Source organism: Pararge aegeria, chromosome 12 (genome assembly GCF_905163445.1).
Source record: "Pararge aegeria chromosome 12, ilParAegt1.1, whole genome shotgun sequence".
Lineage (NCBI taxonomy): Eukaryota > Metazoa > Arthropoda > Insecta > Lepidoptera > Nymphalidae > Pararge > Pararge aegeria.
In genome coordinates this window covers 18,247,651-18,273,767 of record NC_053191.1, presented here as the reverse complement: position 1 = coordinate 18,273,767, position 26,117 = coordinate 18,247,651, and the positions used below count along the sequence as shown (strand labels likewise).

The 26,117-nt window shown below is 35.4% G+C and overlaps 1 protein-coding gene across 5 annotated transcripts; it reads right to left on the bottom strand.

Moving 5' to 3' along the window:
- Nucleotides 1-159: 159 nt before the first annotated feature.
- Nucleotides 160-21,548, bottom strand: LOC120628177 (choline/ethanolamine kinase). 5 transcript variants are annotated; one of them, XM_039896419.1, is made up of 9 exons: nucleotides 21,401-21,548; nucleotides 12,645-12,766; nucleotides 8,437-8,587; nucleotides 7,760-7,912; nucleotides 7,086-7,271; nucleotides 6,505-6,634; nucleotides 5,363-5,670; nucleotides 1,998-2,195; nucleotides 160-448 (listed from the first exon to the last, which is right to left on the bottom strand). In XM_039896419.1, the coding sequence occupies exons 1-9, from the start codon at nucleotides 21,407-21,409 to the stop codon at nucleotides 338-340; spliced, it is 1,368 nt and encodes a 455-aa protein (XP_039752353.1). In that variant the 5' UTR covers nucleotides 21,410-21,548; the 3' UTR covers nucleotides 160-337. The 5 variants fall into 5 exon arrangements, 4 of the variants coding, with proteins under 4 accessions (XP_039752353.1, XP_039752352.1, XP_039752355.1 ...); XM_039896418.1 differs by lacking the exon at nucleotides 21,401-21,548 and adding an exon at nucleotides 20,705-20,827; XR_005658953.1 differs by lacking the exons at nucleotides 160-448; nucleotides 21,401-21,548 and adding exons at nucleotides 3,114-3,252; nucleotides 20,705-20,827 and having other exon boundaries at nucleotides 2,057-2,195.
- Between the last annotated feature and the right edge of the window lie 4,569 nt (nucleotides 21,549-26,117).

The following is a 26,117-nucleotide window of genomic DNA, read 5'->3' as shown; positions in this document are numbered from 1 at the left end:
ATTAAAAAAAGTCTATATCTATATACAGGTTGTCCTTAAATATCAACGAGACAGTCGCTTTTCATTCACTTTATATTTTGGAAATCTATCACGGTGATTAAAAGTCTTATAAATACAGGATGTTCTTAAAAAACCATTTACTTGATATCGCGTTTTCTGTTTTTTTTTTTCAGTTTAGGTTGTTTTAAATAAACATATGAGATAAATATTGTCCTTATGAAATCGGCGATAAAAACGCGTTTTTCAGTTCACTTCACTTTCCACGGGCACAGCTCATGTTGTCGTCTCGCTCGCACGCCTCAAGTAAGACAAGGACTTACACTGGCTGGCCCGCAACTCATATGTCCACCTCACAGATTTTCCTCTTCTGTGGGAAACCGAATTTATCCTTTTTCAAGATTTCCTGTTTTAAACGCATATAATGTTCTAGTCTGCAAAGGGCGAATTCCTGTAAAAAAAATAAACCTAGTTTTAGTTATTTATCGAAATAGAAACTGATTGAATGGCACATAGCTCGGAGAACAGATGAATTTTGGGGCCTCAAGGTGCTGGAAGGAGCCTGATAAACGCAGCGTTGGTCGTTGGTTCTCTTTTTAAAACATACATTACACTCGTAATAGAAACCATCGATATAAATCTATAGATGCGCCCTTTCATAGTTAAAATTAATTTCACTGAGGTGCGGTGTGGGCACCGCATGGCCAGCGTGCAACGACCGACGACCATAGATTAATTAAGGTAGAACACCTATTTTAGGCACAAATACTAATTAAACGCACTGTTTCGTAATAAAGCGATAAACCATAAAAAATCGATGCAATAACAAATCTGCAAGGAAATATCAAATTATTTTTTATTAAAGGTTGAAGAAAGAGCTTTTAAAATAATATTATTTCCGGCGGGGCAATTTGGGAATTTATAATTTCTGAATTTTCTCTGGTCTGATCTGGTGGGAGGTATTGGCCGTGGCTACTTACCACCCTACCGAGAAACACGTGCCGCTAAGCGATCTGGTGCGATGTCGCGTTGATACCAATTAAGGATATGACTAACATACACCTTAAAAAGGTTAGCCCGCTACCATCTTAGACTGCATCATCACTTACAACCAGGTGTGATTGCAGTCAAGGGCTAACTTGTAGTGGAATTTTTATTATTAATAAGTACTTATTTTAATAATTGAGTTTTAATTTCAATATTAATAACATTTATTTAATATAACAGTGACGAAGACGTGTGACGTATTAATAGGTATTGATTTCATCCACTCGTTTAGTTGACGCATCTGTTTTAAAATTGCTTTATCTTTGACCTAATTCGATTGTTTCACCCACTTTACAATAGATGGCGTAAGAAAATATTTTTAGTATGGAAGAGCGTTTCTACTTAATTGAAGTCGTTGTATAGTATATATATATTGAAAAACTATATCTTATACAGTTGTCTCCTAAATCTTAGGCCAGCAAAAATATTGCAGACTACCTACTCTTTTAAAAGACTATTTCCTGTCTAGTATGTAGCAAAATATCTATGTATTTTATGTGTATGTTTAAATAGTAATATGTATTTAAGTTTATATATTGATATATATATATTGATATTTATATACAAATATATAAATATATGTTTTACTATATATATGTAGTATTAGTATGTAATGTTTATAATTAGCACAATTTAATTATTGCACTATCCCGTTTTCTCTCATATGTTTCTTCAACCAAAGGTTGTCTGGAGGAGATCGCTCCAAGCGATAAGACCGCCTTTGTGCATATGTATAGTTTTTATTTTTTATTTTTTTGTTAACCTGATTTTATATTTGTATGTGCAATAAAGACTTTTTCTTCTTCTTCTTCTTTTCGAACCCCCTGAACTATTTGCAAGATCACTTCAAGACGGTCAAAAAGTTAAGAAACTATTGTATAATGTATGCCTCTTTCTATTTTATTACTTCTTAGTTTAAATTATGTTACATATTATGTAAGAAAATGTCTTACCCAATATCCAAAAGGAATCTGGCTTTTCGAAGCGTTAACGATGGACCATAGACACCAGAGGAGATGTGTTGCCAGAGTGAAGGCCTCCACTTCGTACAGTAGCTGGTTTATTTCATCTATGGACGGATCGTGGACGTGATTCTTGTCCTCCGATAGGTTAGTGTGGTAATGCTTTAGGTACTCCTTGATGAAAATCTCCTGCAAGTTTACAAATTTTTTTGAAGATATTTTTTCAAGCATAAAGTTAAAAATACTAGTTATTTTTTAAAATTGATAATGTAGTTTTGCGCTGTTTACTAAATATTTTACAGCATATTGTGTGTATTGGGGTAATGGATTTTACGAGTACCATACCCCGCAAGAATTTCGAAAATCGAAACAGTAGTTTTCCAGGAATAAAAAAGGTTATCTAAAAATCTGTTAAGATCAGGTAGATTCGTCTGACGCTTTAGGAAATTATTGCACCTGTGATGACCTAGCGCCAACATCAGACTCTGATCCCTATCCGTCAGCAAATATTTAATTTGATTAATCTGACGACCACAAACTCGATGTTTTTTTAACAATAGCGATGATGGTTCAATCACCTTCCTACTCGATGATCAGATAACGTCAGATCCCGATTCGATTCGATCATCAGATGACTTTATCCCGATGGCGAGAATTGCTTCAAAAGTTAATTGTAAAATTTTATTCTAAGTGTGCATGGCGTCAGTAGCGCCATCTAGTAGACATTCGATCTTCATTTAACAAGTCCATAATGTCCACAATAGGACTTTTTGAATCAAGAAGACACATTGCTTTTTTAGTGTTTTATAATGTTTATTATAACATTATAAAAGTATGAACAAATGAATCATTAAAATGAATCGCTCAAAGATTGGAAATATCTCAAGAAACCATCAGCATGCTCTTAGTTTTAGTAAAATATTACTCAATGTGTTCGTTACAATATCAAATGAAAGGAACTCGTAATTTCACGCTGGTTTACTTGAAAACTAGGGGTTCACGAAACTTGCTAACATATTGTGTAAGCCATTTTTTAGATAATGCAACAATACATGACAAAATGAGCATGAAAAATCGTAGACTATGAATAAAAAAAAATGTATAAACTTTTGTCCTCGGCACAAGTCCATCTCGAAGTGTACCGCCATGTTACCATAGACATCGCGCTATTTTCCCTGTTTTGTATATCTTTGTTCTATGGTGTGTATGCCCTATGCTCCAATCTGGCAGCCATTTTTAGCGGGAGCTAAAAATCAAGCATAAACAAACACAAGCTGCGTAGTGGTTGTTATTTTTCGCGCCTTTTTATTAGTTACGTCAATTTATATATTTTTTTAAAACACGTACTTTTATAATTATACTATTTAAAAAAATAATCTTGATAATATCATAAGTATTCTTGACATAACTAATATTATCGAGTTATTAAATTAATGTGGTGAAAATACGGCGCGTTATATTTATATAGTTGTGATTTCATATTATTCCCAAGTTAAAACCTCTTTCAAATACCATTATTTTATTATCTAAAGTATTCTTTTAAGTATTGCATAATTTATTTCTTCGTATATATATAAGTTTCATCGCACATTACGCAAGAACGCATCGGTCGAACCTGAGAAATGCGGATGACGTCAACAGTGGACTGTTCTTAACAGCTATGGCGGAAAATAACGGGAAATCCCCCGTTCTCAGTTTAAGGCTTATCGCACGGTTGCGTGGAATAGCTTCCCCATAAGAGACAAGATCAAATTCAGTGTTTTGGAGCTGCCATTTTGAATTTATCGAGATAAAATTGTGTTAAAATGCCGCGCGGTTTATCTTTTCCTGCTGACGTCATTGGCATTATCAGTAAAGGAAACAGATCGAAAATATTATTTAATATTCGAAAAGCTAGTGGCTTTGACCGCTTATACAGTATCCTTATTTTGCCACCTAATGTTATAAATGCGAATGCGATTAAACGTGAAGAGGCTATTTAAGAGATCGCTTCAGCGCTATCCCTTAGGAACTACGCCTTTTTTCGGGATAAATGGTGTAGGAACTATCATATTAGTACAATAAAACAAACGAATAAAGATACTTTCGCATTTATAATATTAGAAGAGTTCCTCTTTGCGACTCATCTCGTAACGTGGGATGCAACGTTAATAATATTTGGCATTTGATAGAGGGTCTACGTAAAATGGAAATGATTACGAACCTCGCCGCGTAACGGCGTACGGACCATCCGTTCTGAAACTTTAAAAAACATGATCAAAGCATGGCGTAGCGAGCGATTTCGTACTTTTTTTTATACTAACAATATAATTTTTAATTTTGGGTGATTCTCAAATCATGGTGCAAAAATAGTTATAGATTATATTGCAAAGGACCTTATGGCCAATTTTTCAAATCACCTTTTTCTCTGCAGCTAAGAATTTAGTAAAATTGTTTTTAAATGTGTATTAGGTCCTTCGCGCTTATTTAATGTCCCTTAACTTATTACACACAACACTATGAGAATATATTCCATAGTACCCATTCATGTATATTAAAAATGCTTTCTAAAGACACAGAGCTGGTCAATATTACTGGGATAGCTAAATTTATCAATGTGTCCAAAAAAAAAGATACTACAAAATCGCTCGTTAAAATCGCCCCAGAGTAATCGTACACGTTTAAGGTAAAATCCTTATAAAGCCACGATGATAATAATGTAGTTTTCACGTGTGAAATTGTTAGTAAACTATTATTTTTCTTAAATAATTAAATCAAAGGAATTGATATAGATAGTAGATACACTGCAGTAAATATACAGACAATATATGTAACTATTTAAAATCGATATTAGAATATAGATACAGGAAAAAAAGCGAACGAAATCGCGGGCAACAGTAAAGTTTTTATTAATATATTATAAATGAATCGCACGGAAGCTGATACTGTACGTCCCTTTTACCGTGTAAGGTTAACTATATACCAATATGAAAATACTATTAGTAATATAATACTCATACAAATGACCACAAAAATTTGAATTCTACAGTTCTGTTGCAGACAAATGTCTAAAGCCTGAAGTTAATAAATAATCAACCGTATTTAAAATTTAATCTAGAATCACTTAATTTTAATTTAAAACATATAGAATTGATGGATATCAGAAAATGGAAAATATCTACAAAGATGAAGCCTATGTCGATCACGTACAACGGTTTATAAAATAATGATTTTTTTAAATTGGGATCACTATTTTTATTTGGAACAACAGTATTTAAAGACCTGGTAATTTAGTTTACAAAAATTGGTCTACAGCTGATATTAGCACTAATTATATATATATATACCTCATGTAATTAAATAAGATAATATCTTACCTTTTGCTCCAAAGTGGGCTGACTGTCCACGTATTCGTAATAAAAGGGGTGTTTCGGATTTGTGTAATCGTACGCCCACTCTTGGAAATGATTGGCGATATCGAAACCCCTGTGGTTGTACGCGCAGTACTCAAAGTCTATGAGGACCAGTCTGGGCTCGCCCGTGTCGGAAATCTGGCTGATGATCGAGTCGGACGTGTTCTGGTCGTCGAACTGTGTCAGAACGTATTTGGAGTTTTTCGGATCATACTGCGCGTAGTCGTCGTCCTCGGTCGGTTGGATTTCGTCTTCTAACAGTAGGATGTTTCCTGGAAATAAAATGATTTCCGTGATTAAAACCTTATTAATATATTCCAAGTTTATTTGGGTATTTAAAAATCCCACCGGAATTCTTTTTTTTTGCCGAGAGAAAATGTAGCCGTCTTCTTCTTATTTCTGTACAAAATTGAACCTAAATACAATTAAGTAAAGCTGAAATTGGTATTTTCTGAAAGTGTAAGTAAAAAGTAATTTATAATTTTTATTAGTGTTTTTACCTACACTTGGAGGAACTATCAATTTTATTAAATTAAAATGCATATAAATATTTTCTGAACCGAGAGGATATAATTAGAGTCGAAGGTTCGAATCCTGTCGGTTCCAAAAATTTTTATATGCATTTTAAATATTATATAAAAAGTTACTTACTTTAAAGTGGTAACTCTAGTGTATGTTCATGCTATGTTTAAGAGGACTTAAAATGTATTTTTTGCTCTAGTGCATAAATGCTTATAACGTGCTTTGCAGCTCTGGGTTCTTATTCCTTGTGATCCTACTATAAATTATATAGTAGGATCACAAGGATCACAAGGTTAATTTTTTTAATGTTTTCATGCATTTAAAAAGGATTCACTAAAAATATAAGACTAAGACTAAGAATATACATTATATATGAAGAAAATATAATATATATTCCTATGTGAATGACCCGTGCACTTTAGTGGACCGCTAAGGGGTTGTTGTTGTTGTGGTTGTTGTTGTTGATGACGACGACGACGACGATGATGATGATGATGATGAAAATTTTGAATGAAAAATTGCAACATCGTATACTGAAAGGTGACATCGTGAAACATGTAAGGTACCTTCACCTTTCAACTAACCTTCTTGCAAGTCATTATGACAGAATACCACTGGCGAGTCTACAGAGGATACGAACTTCTTTAACCATTCTATTTCCTTCTCGAAATCTATGAGCTTCAGCTCCTTTATGACGTTCTGTTCTTCTGCAGTCTGAAAGAAGAATAATATTTTGTTCGTTAACATTAGAAAGATCCTTCGTCATAAAACCATGTGTACATATATACTTTTGTTTATTTTTCTACAATTATGTTGAGATCTCTAATGTATAAATTTTTTAATTCAAATTTGGTGATAGCTACGCGGTGATAGCCCAGTGGTTAGGACTTCGACTTCACTTTCGGGGACCGAGTTCGAATCCCAGCAGCAACTTTTCTAAGTAATGAGCGTTTTAAGCAATTAAAATATCACTTGATACAACAGTGAAGGAAAACATCGTGAGGACGCCTGAGAGTTGTCTATACTGATCTCAAAGGTGTGTGGAGTCTACGAATCCACACTGGGCCAGCGTGGCGGATTACGGCCTTAACCCCTTCTCATTGGGGGAGGAGACCGGGCACGCCTGTAGTAGGCCGGTAATGGGTCGATACAGTTGCTATCTCACCTTTCCGACGGCGTTTGGCGCCAGCCGTTCATCGCGGGCGGTCTTCATCCACTTGCCCATGGTCTTCCACAGCCAGTTCGGTTCTTTAGATAGCGGCACGTCCATGGAGTGGATGGCGGCCATCTTTTCCGCTATCTTCATGGATATCGCCGGCTCAGAAAGCTCTTTTGTGAGGAGTGATCGAGCCTGGAATGCACGAAACGGAACTTAATTCAATGAAACAACGTTTTTTCAACTCGTGGTTAAAATTAGGCCAATTATATATAATTAATATTCTGTATTAGATAGATAGATAGATAAAAATATAATTTTTAGTAACATTATTAAAAATAATTTATCCAATTTTTTTAATTTTTTTAAAAGAAGAAAATTGTTTTTCAAATAGACGAAAAATGGTGATTAAATAAATTTACTTTGCTGATTTATAATATTATGCAAACAACTTATTCATAATTTTGTGTTGTAAAGAATGTTATAAAAATGAAAAGAAAAAAAAAAGTGTTTTTTATAAGAGATTTTCTTAGTTAATGTATGTTTTAACATTAACGTTCTTTTATTATCGCTTATTTAAATAAGACAATGTTGAATGAATGAATGAAATACTAATGGTCTAAAAACGAAAATTTTGTATTTTCGACGCAAGCCTTGGATGGGAAAACCTAAAGCAAACTTACAGGTATGTACTCCTCGATTCGGCCTCCCGAGAACACCCCATGCAGTTTGGGCCCAAGCCTCCTCTCTGACAGCAAAGTGAAGATCACAGACTCGGTGACTATGGCATCCATAGCGCGCTCGCCGTGCACTTGGCCATATATTCGGAGGAGTACCTACAACATTAACACCCTAATTGAGCAAAAAAGGCACTAACTACTTTATATTAAAAAAAAAACTAATTTTCGTAACGCCATATCACATAATACGCAGCCTAGTTATTACTATTAAATTGTTTGACGGCTGTGGCTAGTAACTAGGTTACCACCGTACCGCAAAGACGTGCCGCTAAGCGATTTAGTGTTCCGGTGCGATGTCGCGTACCAGCCGATTACGGGTATGACTACGATACTCCCTAACAGGTTAGCCAGCTACCATTTTTGACTAGGGCTTACGTGTAGTGGATTAAAAAAAAACACAAGTTAGTGACCATATATTCGTCCTTTCTTCACGTCCGAACTATGCAACTAATCAATGTGATTTTTGGCATAAAGTTAGTTGAAAAGGAGTAGACTAACATGGCTACTTTTGGTCCTGGCAAAACATCCAAATCCCCAAGGAATTTTTACACCAAATATCGTCCTTTCTTCACTTCCGCGAGTATACCAGCAAGACGTAGCTAGTGGACTTTGTGTTATACCTTCTTTGGTTCGTCCATGGTGAAGGAGTGTGAGCTGAGTACGGGTTTCCTAGTGTCGTCGGCTTCCGGGGAGCTGTCCCGCGCATATCCGCCGATCTTACTGGCGTCTGACGGCAACGCCACGTAGTAGATGAAGTTTGACAGACCACCGCTGGAAGCACACAAAAACAAATTGAAAACCTTGAATTTGTATAATGACACCAGCTGAGATATTTTTTTAAATTTTTATTCTACTACAGGTTAGCCCTCGACTGCAATCTCACGTAACTGTCAACGGGCTCACCTGTTAGGGGTATGGCAGTTAAACCAAACCGCTAAAATAAAAAATAAACTTTTCAATTAACTTCCTATAATAGGGTAAATACAGATCGTACGACCAAACTTAACCGGCCTGAAGTTGGCTCTCCTAAGAAGTTCTCGCATGTACACACAGACAATGCCACCATGCCAACACTGTCATTAATCTGCGCAGCCATGCGTGACTTACTCCTATCGAGCAATATTATACGAGTAAATGGAAACCTAAATAATACTACACAGGCTTTAGAGGTACATTATGTATGTCTCTGAGACTTATTTGTGAAACCAAAACCTTTTTGAGTAAACCACTGCCATAGTTTTCACTGAAAGAAATCAGACAGCCTTAACATCACATGCAAAATTAAAATCATGTGACTCTTGTCACTTATTAGTTTTTCCTTCTGCCAGAGGTTGCCTGTAAGAGATTGCTTGCAGCAACAAGGCCGCCTTTGCATGCCTACAATTTTTTTTCTGTTGCTTATTTTATATTTTATGAGTATTTCGATGTTTGTGTGCAATAAAGTATTTCTTCTTCTTCTTCTTCTTATTCCCTACTTATTCCATGGTCGTGGGTTCGATTCCCACAACTGGAAAATGTTTGTGTGATGTACATGAATGTTTCTCAGTGTCTGGGTGTTTATATTTATATTCTAAGTATTTATGTATAATTGTATATTATTTATAAAAATATTCATCAGTCATCTTAGTACCCATAACACAAGCTACGCTTACTTTGGGGCTAAATGGCGATGTGTGTATTGTCGTTGTATATTTATTTATTTATCTATTATTCACTTATTAGGTACGCGTCGCCTAGCGTAGGTACTATGCGGGTGGCGGTCTTTTATTTTCAATAGGGTCATAAGTAAAAACTTAGAATGTTTTGAAATCGTTTATATAAAAAAAAATACGCTTCTTTTGATTTCATATTTTTTCTCTATTGAAAATCTGAACTATGATTTTTACCAAACGAGATAATTACTATAAATTATGTATATATGCGTAGTATCTTTTCCGCATTCAGAATAAGGTATCTCAAGTTAAAAACAAGAATAAATACCACGTGATAATTTACAACTTAACATCGCAGTTCATTATAATTTACTTCGGCGTAGTTTCCAAGTAGGGCAGTGGAAAACTACGCATGATAAATTAGTCACTTATTTGTTACTTATGGTCAGAGATAGTTTAAGTTTAGATGATTACGAAAACGATAAAAAGAATAATTGTTAGTACTTAACATTATTAATTGTAAAGTCAACAGGATCCTCCGGTTACGGTGCGAAACGTAGGGTAGGTACATTGCCGAAAATATGTTTGGTGTGGAGTATAAAGATTGAAGAAATTATAAATAATACCATACAGATTCTCCTGCTTTTGGCGAAGTATAGCAAATTAAGATTAATTTTCAAAAATATATCATGGAATTCCGCAAAGTAACACCCTGCTTCTATCCAATATTTTTGGTATATTATAATACTAGCTTCTGTCCGCGACTTCTGTCTGCGTGGATTTCACTCGTTAACAAAATTTTTAATTTTACCACGGGATCTACTTAAGGAATCGGGATAAAAGGTAGCCTATGTTCTTTTCCACGTCAAAGGCTGCATGCATGTCAAATTTCATCCAAATCGGTTTAGTAGTTTTTGCGTGATTGAGTAACAAACATCCACACTTTCACATTTATAATATTAGTAGGATAATATTTTTTTATATTTTGTGACTTTATATAATTATTTCAAACTATTACTATTGCTATTATTACGTATCATTTTTTAAAAAAAGAAGGTGCCTACCAAATTGGATTCTTTACGAAATACCTTAGCCATAGTTGGTTAACAATAGATAAAAAAAGGATAGAGCTATTGATCGGTAATGGTGAACATATTTTACCTTAAGAAGGTAATTTACGCGATTGGTATAAGTCATAGAAGTTTAAAACCAGCTCAATCGCGTTAAGAAAAATATTTATAAAGACGAGCTCAAAACCCATGCTTTAATTAGCTGTGTAATCTTTAAATCTATAATCTCTAAATCTATCTTGTTTAATCGCTCTTTTAAATTTTTGACTGTTTTGTGTGTCCAGAAAGTGCGTTAAAAAGCTTCACGTCTAAAACGAAACTCTAACCTATACTAACTGCAATTACTATGCAGTAGACAGATAACAGGCAAAGAGCCCAGTGCAATGACTTCACTCACATATATGACCTTTGTCTAATCTTAGAATGTGTATGTTTGTACTTGCTACAAGCTAGCATAACTGACGTCAATAGATTTGGCCGCTATTTGGTCTGCTTTTAATTTTTAGAAAATAATTGCTTGCTTATGGATTTTTTTTTAATGACAACGTTGCTTTCTTAATTGCTTGGAAGCATGTTAAAATTTAAAATGTAAATTGTTGATGTTGAAGAGCAAGTGCTGAGTTTCTTGCCGGCATCCTCTCGGTAGAATCTGCCTTCCGAACCATAAAACACCTACGGTGGTAGTACAAACAGACAGACTTGACGTTTCAAAAGTGCTTATATTAGGCCTACTTGAAATAAATGAATTTTGAATTTTTTGAATCTTGTGCACATCTTGCGTAGTATATGCTGTTTCAAGCTTGTTCTTAAAAAAATACATAAATTTCAATTAAAATTACAATTAAAACTTTTGATTTACTTTAATTGGGTCAGTTGTTACTAACGAATTACTGCAATATAATTAATGACAGAATTTTGAAACTCGCTTCTGCTTGTACGTTGGCCCAGCCATCGTAAAGCGATAAAGCGTCCAAGGTTATCACGCCATTGTTTACGTTTCTTTACAATACCCTTTGTGGTAAATTGAAGACCTAAAATTATTGCCTGACTGTTCACATACTTTACTTTTTTGTTATTTTTAGCTGCCACCTCATTTGTGTCAGATGTTTAGCGTCCTACTGAGTAAACGATTCGCAGTAGCGTGCACCAAGGGTATGCACAGGGTAAGCAGATCATATAAAATGAAAAAAAACTCCTGTACGATTTATAATTTCGACGGCCCATTGGTGCAGTTTGCAGCGACCCTGCTTTCTCAGCCAAAGGCCGTGGGTTCGATTCCCACGACTGGAAAATGTTTGTGTGATGAACATGAATGTTTTTCAGTGTCTGGGTGTTTATCTGTATATTATAAGTATTTTATGTATATTATTCATAAAAATATTCATCAGTCATCGTTGTACCCATAACACAAGCTTCGCTTACTTTGGGGCTAGATGGCGATGTGTGTATTGTCGTAGTATAATTATTTATTTAATTATTATTTAATGGTAGGCTTTTAATAATTCCTACAATGCCTATCCTTAAGTTTTCTATAACTCGTATTGGAGATTTTCATCATTTTATATTAGCTGCATACCCTCTATGCACGCCAATGATAATTCGTTATACGTAAATACAATGTACTAAAAAAAATGGTATTTAGTCCATAATAAATTAGTCACTTATTTGTTACTTATGGTCAGAGATAGTTTAAGTTTAGATGATTACGAAAACGATACAAAGAATAATTGTTAGTACTTAAAAATTACTTATTGTTAAGTCAACAGGATTCTCCGGTTTCGGAGCGAAACGTGTGGAGTTTAATTAATATTGAAGAAATTATAAATTACACCATACAGATCTCTCCTGCTTTTTATGGACTAAATACCATTTTTTTTAGTACAATGTACTAAAAAAAATGGTATTTAGTCCATAAAAAAACCGATGAGCCATATACCTAGTTATATAGTTAGGTTATGGCTATAGGTATAGCCAACTTGTAAAGTGCGCCGCTGCTGGCCTAATAAGTTGGGGAACCCCTGGCCTTAAGGGTTTACCTTTAAATCCTGAGACGCGATACCTGCCCTGAGGCGGCCGGTTATGGGTTGGTGATGATGATGAAAATACCTGATCCTTTTGAAGTCCAGGTCAGTAGGATCTACCGACTTCCAAGCGCCGTGGAGGTAGTTCCTGCAGATCCTACCCGCCACCTCGCGCATTTCCTCCTCCGTGCCGCACATTTGAAGTTTCTGGAATGAGAGAAAAAATATTTTTCACTCATCATTGTCATTTATGATAAATCATTCTATGCACACCCTGTGCCAGTGGCGTGCATAGAGGGTAGGCATATGATATAATATGTAGAAAATTTCCAGTACGAGCTATAAAAACTTAACGGTAGGCTTTTTATAACTCTTACAAAGCCTATCCTTTAGTTTAGTAAGTTTTTTTTTAACACGTACTTTATATTTTTTCATTTTATATTATTTGCCTGCTTAGTGCATCCCCTGGGCATACCCTGTACGCACGCCACTGCCCTGTGCATACCCTGTACGCACGCCATTGCCCTGTGCATACCCTGTACGCACGCCACTGCCATGTGCATACCCTGTACGCACGCCACTGCCCTGTGCATACCGTCTATGCACGCCACTGATGGTGTGAGATTTTCTGCCTACGTTTGCCTGTTTGAAGTTAACCAAGTTACAATTCTGGGAGACAGTAACTGGGTGTTTAGAAAGTCTTACACTAAACACTCAGGTGTTATAGAAATATTATATTTACTTGGTTAGGTGCACTTTTTCATTAGTTTTATTTATTAGTACAAAACAGTTATTTATTAGTCACTCGTTAACTTGTCTAACGAAAAAAGAAATTCCAGTATTATCAGTGTAACAACCGCGGTCATTCCATTGTACGTTTATAACCCTGATTACACACTAGTGTCATAAATAATAAGTGTTGTCAAGGCCTACAATGTAATCACTGATATGGCCAGTATTGGGATTTATAAATGTACATACAAGTAAACATGTTTATCATAAACCTAATGCCGTGATAAACATCTAATCGTTAGGCGCGTGCCAGCATTAGCTCGACCATTTTAGTTTTATAATAACAACTCGTACCTGTACAAAAATAAGAGTTAAATTGAAAATAGGAATTTTATCCCAAATAGTGGGGGGGAAAAAAAATACATTTAGAAGTGGTTTTTTTTCTGGATTTTTTTAAATTTTCGCGTATAATTTTATTGATAACAATAAAAATTTGAGGAGCTAATGAAATTATCCATGACTTTACAAAATAGTGCTTAATATATGCGGCGCAAACAAACTAATTTTTGTGTTTCATGTCCAACACGAGTTAGGTACATCACAATAGTTTATTTTCATACGATCAATATATTAACCGCTACCTGCGTAGACGCACAGTTAAAAAATTCCAGTTGCTTCCACTGTACTCGACACACATTACGTTGAGCGCTGACGGCATAGTGGTTACCACGAACGGCCTCCCTTTTGGGGTGACGAAGTTCGATTGCCATATCGATATTTATTAATAACTTCACTTGGTCTACCCGTGAAGAAAAACATCGAGAAGAAACTTACTTGCATGTCTGAGTTCTGCATAGTGCAAAAGCGACTAGTCTTTTAATTCTCACTGGGTCAGCGCGGGAATTCCCCTTCTCATTCAGAGAGGAGACCAGTGCCGTGCAGAGTTCGCACAGGCGGGAGACAAAAATTATTTCCAAAAAATATAAAGGGAATATAATTAACGTGTCCACCTGCTAAAGCACGGGAATATGGAATTCGAGGAGATTAGCCCCGATTATGATTACACATATATTATTTGGATATTGTTTCCACTTGTGCGCCAGTGCTCTGAGAGTTGATAAAGCTGTGGGAGAAAATACATTTTTATCTTTTTCCCGGGGATATAATTGTCTCCTGCCCATACTAGCCGTGCTGTAGTGAGTCGATAAAGCCGCACACACTGGCAGCCCATAAAAAAAGTTCGGTGTAAATGTCCGGCCGCGGCTTTGTCCGCGCTTTTTGGTTTTTCATAAATCCTGCGGGATTTATGAAAAACATTTACACCAAACTTTTTTTATGGGCTGCCAGTGTGTGCGGCTTTATCGACTCAACGGTATATATTTCCCCTATTTTTAGCCCGTAGGTAAGGTTTATCTAGGTTATAATCTATCTACATCTTTCAGCAAATCCGTTCATTCTTTTTTGCGTGAAAGAGTAAAAACCCATCCATCCATCCTATAACTTTCGCATTTCTAATATTAGTAGGATGGAACCCTAATAATGATTTTATGCGTTATCAATGAGTCAAAATGAGTAAATACTAAAACAAGTATGTATTATTCAAATCGCGATAAGTTAAACGAGGATGTTTCGTAAGGTGGGGCGGGGACGTATCAGTAGGCTTTTCATAACGTTATCATGTATTTATCAATGTTTTATTTCATGTTATTGAAGATAAGTGACAATGGACGGGATTAAGATAAAGAGAATCGTGGTTGTAAAATGTTTGTGGTTTAGATGATCTAAAGTACGTGCTTGTTAAACCTTAGCTTTATGAGAGTGATTATAGTCTGTCAGGACTCGTAATCTGAGCAATTTATAGTTTATTTTTTGTTAGTTAATCATTTGAAATATCAAGTGACGGCCGATTGGCGCAGTGGGCAGCGACCCTGCTTTCTGAGTCCAAGGCCGTGGGTTCGATTCCCACAACTGGAACATTAATGTCTTTCAGTGTCTAGGTGTTTATATGTATATTATAAGTATTTATGTATATTATTCATAAAATTATTTTTCAGTTATCTTAGTACCCACACAAGCTACGCTTGTTTTGGGGACTAGATGGCGATGTGTGTTGTCGTAGAATATTTATTTATTTATTTATCTATTTTATTTACTTTCGAACGGTTTCTGATCGAAGAATAAATTATTACCCATTAATATCCCACTGCTGAGCATAGACCCAACACGCTGTTCTTAAACGGATCGGCGGTTTATAACTATAATGAGCGCATGTTTAAGATAACGACCGAGATCGAGAACTTAACGTGCTCTCCGAGGCAAGACAATGTCAATTACCTAAAGACTATGATTGAGTTTTTTTTATAGAATAACCCAATACCTAAGACGCTAGCCGTTATACCAGCGAGGTAGTTAAGAATATACAATACAAAATAATGATAAAAAAATACTGTAAGGATACACCTACGGACACTTAGACCACTCATAACGCTTATTGTCAGTGGAATTATCTAGAAACAAGGAGGCGGAGTAAGTGGAAATAAAAAAAATTGGTAAATTGAACCGTAGTCTGTCCAGTTAAATACTTGTGTCAAAAAGCACCGTCGATTGATTTGCGTCGTCACAGCTGGGCCACACCGCTGACGAAAGATGATAGGTACCTACTAACTACCTATAGTATACCTATAGTAAGTAACCTATAGTTACATTATTTTTCCTGACCACAAAACAATTTATGATAGCTAATAATGTAGGTTTACTATTCCATCCTTGTTTACGAAATACAGGTTATTCTTGAGGAAAATTTATCATTTTGTATTACGATTTTTAGTATGCTAGGTAGAAATTATATGTACACAAGGAATATTATTCTATATTTTCTAGTTATAAATGTCTTAACAAGACAAGAAAGAAAGTCTTCTTCAAGTAGTGTTATTGTATTAAAAGATATGCTATTATATAAATATTAAGGTACATGTTTGTCATATCCGGTTCGAACGACCGAAACATCGTGCAGTCATTCTAAAATTGTAAAATACAAAATTGCTTCTTTAAAACATAACCTTTTTGACAGCTTTTTGTGTTTACTTTTATTCTTTTAAAAATTAATAGGCATTTTTTTTATATACGATAAAGACTTAAATTGTATAGTGATGGAGTTGTTTTCAAGAGATACATTACATCATCATCATATCAACCCATTACCGGCCCAATACAGGGCACGGGTCTCCTCCCACAATGAGAAGAGTTAAAGCCGTAGTCCACCACGCTGGCCCAGTGCGGATTGGTGGGCTTCACACGTCTTTGAAAACATTGTTAAGAACTCTAAGGCATGCAGGTTTCCTCATGATATTTTCCTTCACGCAAGCAAGTGATATTTTAATTCCTTAAAACGCACATAACTTAAAAAGTTAGAGGTGCGTGATGGGATACGAACTCGGTCCCCCGAAGTCCTAACTACTGGGCTATCACCGCTTCCAGGACCCGTGCTCTAGTACTTTGAGGTGGCTTCCCAAGACACGGCGCGCTCGTTCATTAGATACATAACAGTCATAAAAATGGAGACACAAGTTAATAATCTTAGTATGAAGAAGAGATACAGTAGTAAAAAAAACTTTTTCTTTAGAGGACGCCATTCATTTTATTGTAAATGCTAACTTTGTATATTTCTTATGGACATCCTTTACCACTGAGGTCATTCTTTTCCTCGCATTGATCACACGACTACTCTGTTTAGACGGCTTCGTCCGACCTCAGTATGGCTACAATCTCTGTGGTACTATAAAATTGTTGTTGATTTATTATCCTTTTAGAATCTAGTAAATTGGACTAGTTAATGGTTGTCAGAATCTTGAGTGTCTCATCAATTATCTTGCGTTTTAATAATCAATTAAAATCACGTCACACGTCGTTAGTCGATTCATAAAAGTGCAGTGCACAATTGGCACAAATAATAAATTATATAATTGCTATGTACCACTGACATCTGCTAACTAGGAGTGATGGGAATATCACAAATGATAAAATGCTAATTAATTATTTATGTGTTGCGGTTGGAATTAATGGCGAGATATCAGGTATTACATGATATAGTTTTATTAATATAACACATGCTACTGCCAGAGTCGTGGATTGCCGTGTAGATTTTGGTTTTTTCCTCACACAATCTCTGATTTACTGTTTCCCGCGACTTCGTCTGCGTTTGATTTTGTTTTTTGATGTGGCATTAAATTTAGTTGTAGATCTAAAAATTTTAAAGTATTCAGTATCGCTAAGCCTTTAATGAGGGGATTGCTGCTGTTCGCTGAGGAGTTCTGTTCTCTATCTCCAACCACAGTTTGAGCAAAATTAAACACATATTATAACCTCTACAGTACAAAAATAAGTATTTAAATCGGTTATAATTTGTCGGAGTTATGATGTAAAATCGTCAAACACTCATCCCCTCTCCCAAAGGAACCGAGCTTAATGTCGGGATAAAAAGTATCCTATATTACTTCTAACACTTCCAAGAATATGTGTACAAAGTTTCATGAGGATCGGTTAAGTAGTTTTTGCGTAAAAGCGTAACAAACAAACTTACATTGACATTTATAATATTAGTAGGGATAGGGATAATGCGATAAAATATAAACTACTAGCTAACGCGAATATCGTGTCGCGGATCTTTTTTTTTTTTATTTTGATGAATGTTATATTTTAATACTTATCCTATTCCGGTCTAAGAGGAATCCAAAAAATCAAATATCATAAAAATTGGTCCAGCCGTTCTTGAGTTATAAATGGTGCAACTAACACAACTTTCTTATATATATATATATATATATATAATATATATATATATATATATATATATATATATATAGATCATTTTTTAATTTAAATAATTGAGCTTTAACGGAGAAAAAAAACATAGAAACAACTTGCACGCTTGAGAGTTATCGATAATATTCTCAAAGGCGTGTTAAGTCTACCAGTGAACGGATTTTTCAACGTTGTGGACTACGGCGTTAACCCTTCTCATTCTGAGAGAAGACCCGTGTACTGTAGTGGGCCGGTAAATGGGTTCATATAATTATATTTGGTCAGTTTATAATAATATATCTCCGTCAAATTAAATATATATCAGTTCCAACGATGTAGCCTGGTAACTAACAAATGGATAAACATTCGCATTTCAGGACACGAAAGTTATTTTTTTTGTATAATCCCTATCCCTACTAATATTATATATATATATTTTTTTTTAAAACTACACCAGTTGTTTTTTTATATAAGAATACACAACATAAAAATTTCAGGAGAATTACACCTAAACAGAATGCCACATGTCTTTCGGAAAACAAAAACAAACGCAGTCGCGGGTTGCCCACTAGTATATAATAAATCGAAAAAATCCTTTCGATTTAACTTCTGCTAGATTTTTCTATTTATCAGTTCCCTCCAATCCGAACATAAAGAAACACACCCTTTAGCCGTGATAACTGATAACCTAGTGAGTGAAACTAAAGCTTCCCTTTCCGGAGCATTAAGTTCAATCCCTGTCATGCACTTGGATTTAAGGCAATTAAATACCACTTCCTTTGAAGGTGATAAAAATATCATAAGATAACTTACATGCTTGGGAATTCTCGATATTGTTCTCAAAGGCATCTCAAGCCTACCAATCCGCTCATGGCCAGCTTGGTGTAATACAGCTTAACCTTTTCATCCTAAAAGGAAACCCGTGCTCTGTTGTGTGCAATTCAAGAGTGAATACTCAAGGTTATAAGCTACAATTGTGCAAGAATGCAATAACTGATAGGGCTGTGGAGTTTTCCTGATTGATTGATAACAATTTGTTACATTTTAATCAGTACTTTGTTACTTTGTTGTATGATAACATAAGGGTTACAAATCATCATCATTAACATAAGGGTTACAAATGATCGTACAGTGCTGGACATAGGTCTTTTGTAGGGATTTCCATAATCCACAGTCCAAGACTGGTGACGTAGCCGTTTTCCAAGTGTTTTACATGGTTACATTTTATGCCATAGCAAATAAACTATGTTGCACCTAGACAACAGTCCATTACAGATGATAATGTCAGCAGTATAGCAACATGTGTAATAATATTATAATATTCCATTAATGACTATGTAGCAACATGCCGAGTCAGTTATTAGATAATGTACAAAGTATTACCTTCAGTCATAACACTAGTAAAATGACATAATGCAATTATCACAATTGTTCTGGACTATTTATGATGCATTTCAAAAACATGAGATTTGTGTAGAAAGAAAAAACTAACACTTTTTACCACCTGAATGTACCTTGAGCGAGGGTCACTGAATCAGCCAAAAATAATGTTTGCTATAATTTAATTCAAATAAATCTTATTCATGTAAACTTGTCATAGGCATCTATGAACCACTCATGCATAATATATTTGCCATAATCGTGAGGGATGGTGATTTTCATTGACTTTCAAATACCCTAGGATCAAAAAAGTACCCAACTATGCCTGGTTTTTTTGCTGTAACAATCTCACAACCAACTCATACTTAGCTTGGCTATGAATTGATATAGAGTTTTTATCACTTTGTAATCCTTTATTTTACAATAGGATTTTCTGAAGTATCTGAGGGTAGTGTCTCAGAAGTCAGTACGACAAGATAAAATATGATAAATTACAAACTACATTTTGTATATATTTTTTTTAAATATTTTATAAAAAATATTTTCAAATACTCAGACCAGGACTAAAACTCAACAGATAAAATATGGACTAAAGATTGGACCTACCTAGTGCTAGCACCTCCCAGGTAGCCTGCCTAGAGTAGGATTTTATTATAAGAGAAGAATTGTGGGGTGTTGGGATTTTCTGTTAAGAACTTTCAGTATCAACATTCACACCTATGTCCCAGAGCATCATAGGCATAGGCATTCACCCTGGTTATTATCATTAGTGTGTGAAAGTAATTAGTAAAACCCACTAAGCTCCATTACATAGCAGGAGGTGGGGTTGTGCTCTAAATTCCTCTCTCCTGTAAGAGAGGAGGTCTATGCCTATCAGTAGAATGCTAAAAGTTAACAAGCTGATGATAATGATACCTTAGGAAACAGGAACATATAAAATTAGAGTTAACGAAGTCACGATAACAGCTGTGACTTCTACGACTGCTAGTCTTACGTACACATAAAACATCCCATATGATGCAACAATCTACGAAAAAATATTTTTATGTAACTTTTACTGTGACGGAGGAAGGAAAATTCATGATTAATAAACCATCAAATCGCAATAAAACCTCTTTCACTTGTTACGGCAAGGCATAATTAGAATATTTGTAAAGATAACAAGGATCAATTGCTGAACAAACTTGTGAGTCACAAAAACGTGATTATACTAATTAAATAAGGCGAACATACCCAGTAAGCGCTCTTGTTCATATCTATCAGTCTTCTATAACAATTTTTCGCTTGCACTAGTACTTTTTTAATATAAAAAGACATTAAAATGTTATTAAAATAATAACACAAGCGACCGGCACTTTTCACCTGACTTTGACAGACTGTTTTTTTTACATACTTACCTACCCATGCAAGATTATTTTATTGATCTAGGTTCAGGCAATGTTGCCGGAGCATAAAAATATATATTTTATACGTGCAGAAATCGTATGCTGTAGCCTGCATGTGCAGTGTAGGACATATTTAATGATTATTATTTTATTTATGTAATTTGTTTATTAAAATATATCTTATAGAGTACAATGTATGTACATTCTAAGATAAAACTATTTTATGAGTGCCTAAGTAATGAAGCAAATATTAAATAGTACGAAAACATAGCACCACTATTAGAAACTTTTATTTGAACTACAATTAGTTTCACATGATACTGTAATTAACTTATTATAAATATGGTTTAATTTCAATAATATAATAATAAGACAATATGATAATTATTGTGCACAGCATGAATAAACAATACAGACTTAAAAATTCGCGAGATAACTTAGCTCATACGTCACAGGGTGGTCTGATGTTAGTACAATCGAAAAAGTCTTGTATTAAATCAATCACTAACATAAAATTACAGATTCCCTTATAAATGGGAGTTACCTTAGCCATAGTTATTCAGTCTCTTCAACGTAGATAGAGTTTAACCGGGTAAACAATTTATAATTCAATTGTAAAGAAAATCACCGACGCTTTTAACATTCACGTAACGTCTACACCCCGTAAGTTAAAAATATCTACTGAACTGACATCAGAGGGAGATGCAAGTACAGAAATTCGATAGCAAATTAAAAATAAGCTACAGCTATCATTGGTGCGAGCAAGATAGTCTATACGAATTTGCACGAGCCTTGGCGAATATCGATGCAACATAAGTACAACGTGTCTAAAACGTCATAATAATTATACGACCAATTTTAAATGTACCGCATGCTGCTCTTATTGTTATATTTACCGTTGCCTCACACAATTTATGTGGATTACAATGTATGTTTTTAAAATTGTATGAATCATTGAATGAATCCCTACACTGTATCATAATTAATAAATTATTGTTTTGTTTAGATTTCGACTGCGTAAATTTAAGCCTGTAAACAAATAACAGAACAAAAATAAAAGGTAAATAAAGCTATGACCATTTCTGAGCGTAAATATCAAATTATTGTTCAGTTTACGATTACGTTTTTTTTCTTAGGATAGACATGACGGGTTGCAATGTTTTCCGATGTTATCAACTATTTACATTTCATTCAAGCGTGAGATAACTATGTACCTATTAAGTTGTTGTTTTCATATTAATAACTACTTATGAAGTACATAAACTATCCGCGACTTGGTCTGTGCACAATTCTGTAAAATGTCAAATGTCACATCAAAATAATTTTAGCCGTTCCAGATGGACGGGCATGCCTAAACAAAAACGGCTAAAGCTAAACGGCCTAAGTACGTACTACCTGAAATAAATATTTACACGATCTGACTGGTTTCTGATAGATCCGGTCATAAAAACAGTTCAGCTTTTTGTTAATAAGTATGTGCAGATGGTTAAGTGTGCAAATAGCGGCAGGACAGCTGTACGCCCGCTGCAAAACTGCGTTTTAGATGCAATTTTTTGTGCGGTTGGCATAACAGCTGGCTTAGTACAGGATTCTACTGTTCGCTCGCAATCCAGTCGACTTCGAGTATAAGAATACTAGAACATCGAGATGAAATGGATATTTGCCTTAGGTGCTAATGAAGTGCAAATTTCCCTAAGATTCCTAAGCTCGGGCTATGGAAAGAACCTATTTAAAAGGATTCGCAACACCTAAAACGAGTGACATTAGGTCTGTCAAACCGGAACACAATAATACTGCTTGGTGACGGAAATCAGCAAGGCGGTAAAACGCCGGACATGAACTGTCTAAAAAAGCTCTACTTCTACTACTAAATCTTAACAATCTAAAAATTTTATTTTTAGGGTTTAGTGCTGAAAGGGTAAAAATTACCGCAGTACCACCTCTATGTTGCAAATCGACCGTTTTTTTTCCTAATATCAATTGCTTAAGAAAGATAACGCTTTTTTATTTTTCCACGTGCTTCCTACGTAATTGTTTTTTATCTTATGTATGTCAAAACAGTTATAACGCAGAGATTTTCTACATACAATTATTATTCTATTTGTTCGCCTGAAATTAATTACGATTTATATGGTATAGCGCCATCAAGTGACAGTAGTGTTTCCCAGTATTTTAAATAGATGGCGCACCCTCGATACCATCCCATATCAGACCACTTTCGAAAATGTCACATTCTGTGCGGATGAAAACAATCGTAGCATTTACGCTGCAGCTACGGAAAAACGTATTGTTACATCACTTTGTCATGAAATTGGAAAATATGAATTATGGAAATATACTGTGACATGCTTACCTTGGCCTCTTGGCGTGTTTTGTTTGACAGCCGCTGATTTTTCTGTATGATAGCTGAATAGTTGCTTTCACGAGTCTGTAATATAAATAGTTATCGGTACAAGAAAGTCAGAAAGGATAATTTTGTGTGATAGGGGTGCATCAAACTGCACTACAAGGGGTATCGCGCAACAGAAGCGAGCACAAACACTTTTTTAGCTCCCTACGAAAAAACGACGCAGTGCTATAAGTTTGACGTGTCTGTTTATGTGTGTGTCTGTCTGTGGTATTGTGTTTCCCGAACGGATGAATCGATTTTGGTTTTGTTTTCTTTGTTGGAAAGGCTAATTAGTCGGGAGTGTTATTAGCTATGATTGATAAAAATTATACCAAGATGACCGCTGCAAAAAAATGGTGGATTACATATTTTTTCACAACGACCTCAATATTAAAGGGCTGGACTAGCAAAATACTATAAACTATAATAAATTTAAAATTCAAAATGGCCGCCCCCACAAAACAATTGCGAAGAAGAAAACATATGATTGTCTCATTGCGATATTATTGTACTGCATTGGTGTTCTATGCATTAAGCTACATGGCCTTCAACAAAACTTTCCCAACGTCATATTTGTGTGTCGAGTGTTAAAATGGAGAAGAAGCTGGAAAGAAATCAGCTTTTACTTTAGCTGCTAAAGTCTATCCGAAAAGGTAGGTAAGCGACACTACCGGAAACTTTAAATTCCGCGACATTTATTTGAAAAGACACTAAAACTGTAAATTTCGACAACTACGAATAAAACCACAATCACTATAGTTTTGGGAAAAGGTGCCGGATACAAAATGCATTATGTTTTAAGGATAAATATGTCTCGATTACTATAAACGCAATGCAATATACCAAAGTACATAAACTATACAGTTAATTAAACAATAATTAGTCGCATTTCCTTTGACATGACAGCTGAAGATATCTTTATCAAAACAAACAAATAGAGCGAGTGTACCCTGATATTGTTAAAGTGTCCTTGCATAGCTACCTAGATGTGCTATACAAAACCAGTAAATAGAAACTAATAATCGGTGTAGCGGTATAACGTGATAGCCTGGAATAGAATAGAATAGAAAAACTTTATTACAACACAACACAATAGAAAAACACAAGGAAAACAGTAATAGTACTCAGTGGCGTGCATAGGCGGTATGTACAGGGTAGGCAGATGATACCAAATTAAGAAAATCTCCAGTAAGAGTTATAAATACTTAAGGGTAGGCTTTTTATAACTCATACTATGCCTACCCTTAAGTTGTTCATAACACGTATTGGAGCTTTCCTTCATTTTATATCATCTGCATACCCTGTGCATACCGTCTATGCACGCCACTGATAGTACTTAGTGCTAGGGTGGAAAGGCGGCCTAATCACTAAAAGTGATAAAGCGAAGGAAAATATCGTGAGGGATTCTGCATGCCTGAGAGTTCTTCACAACGTCGTATGTGGTCTACCAATCCGCACTTCGCCAGCGTAGTTGACTACGGACTAGACCCTTCTCTGCTTCTCATTTTGGGTGGAGACCCGTGCCCTGTAGTGGGCCTGTAATTTATTGATGATGATGAGTCTTAGGAAATTATTATCTACCTGAATATAAGTTCAATAAATGCATGTTTGTAATTAGGTTATAATGGACATATCTGTACACACTTTATCGGATGATTACACTTTTTAGTAAAGAGCTTAAGAGCATACGACGCTGATCAGGAATACATCCTGCAACGTTTCGCCCCATTTCCATCCACCTGAGGCGTATTGGTTAAGTCTTATGTGCCTGTAATTACACCGGCAACCACGCCTTTCAGACCGGACACATTTTGACATTGCTGCTTAGCGGCAGAAATAAGAATGGTGGTAGTACTTCCCCGGACTCTACTACTACTGAATATGAAACGGGTGCGTCGACTACCTCACTTATCTGGACTGACCAGTGTCTTGGGCTACGGCTGCGGGTTTATTTCCTTCGATCTTACCAGTAATCATAAGCTTTTTTATATTGTTGGCATTTTTCCTAGTAATGTCACCGAAGTAGTCGTGTATCTACTGCAGACAAATGTTGGATAGCCTAGAAAAGTAGTATATAATCCAAAAGGGTCAACCCATTTCTTTTTTAGACTGCATCATCAGTTACCACAACGTGGGATAGACTTTTTGGCCATTAAGAGTCCAGCAAAATTATTGCACTTCCCCGTGGCATTCATGGAAGATACCCTGATACGATATCATGATAATGAAAACAGTTAGGAAATAATTATTCATTACAAACTCACGGTTAGTCTGTGTCGATCTTCGAGCCGCTGCAGACGTCGCTCCATAAGAGATATACGATTCTGGAAATCATTTGCAATGCAGTGACACAAGTTCAGGGACTCCCCAAAGATGCGCATCTTGCATTTCAGATCGTCGAAATCATTGCGAAACCTGTTACAAATTATACTTTTGTCTGGTTGAAGACTTCGGCTGTGGTTGTTACCACCGTATCGACTTAAACATAGCTAGTTGCCACTTGCCAGTGTACTTACCTCCATGTGATTATGCTAACAGATATGTTAATATGCTAACCACTAGATCAATGAGGCAATTTCAAGGGTATTACACCACTATTTTAGTTTTCGATAGTTTTCGAGGTCATAAACTCTTTATCTATGATTAACTATGGTTCCGAAACATGGTCGCTAACTATGGGCCTTATAAGAAGGCTCAGGGTCACTCAGCGGCCAATGGAAAGAGCTATGCTCAGAGTATCTCTACGTGATCAAATCAGGAATAACGAAATCCGTAGAAGAACCAGAGTTCCCGACATAGCTCAACGAGTCGCAAAGCTTAAGCAATGGCACATAGTTCAGAGAACAGATGAACGTTGGGGTTCTAATTTTCT

Bases quoted from the DNA above. Each gene is read 5' to 3' on its own strand.
- LOC120628177 (XM_039896418.1), bottom strand. From the start codon at position 20,788: ATGTCTTTTTATATTAAAAAAGTACTAGTGCAAGCGAAAAATTGTTAT. The intron at 6,635-7,085 runs GTGAGATAGCAA...TTCTTCTTTCAG, and splicing joins CGCCAAACGCCGTCGGAAAG to ACTGCAGAAGAACAGAACGT. The intron at 5,671-6,504 runs GTTAGTTGAAAG...TTTTATTTCCAG, and splicing joins TCATAATGACTTGCAAGAAG to GAAACATCCTACTGTTAGAA.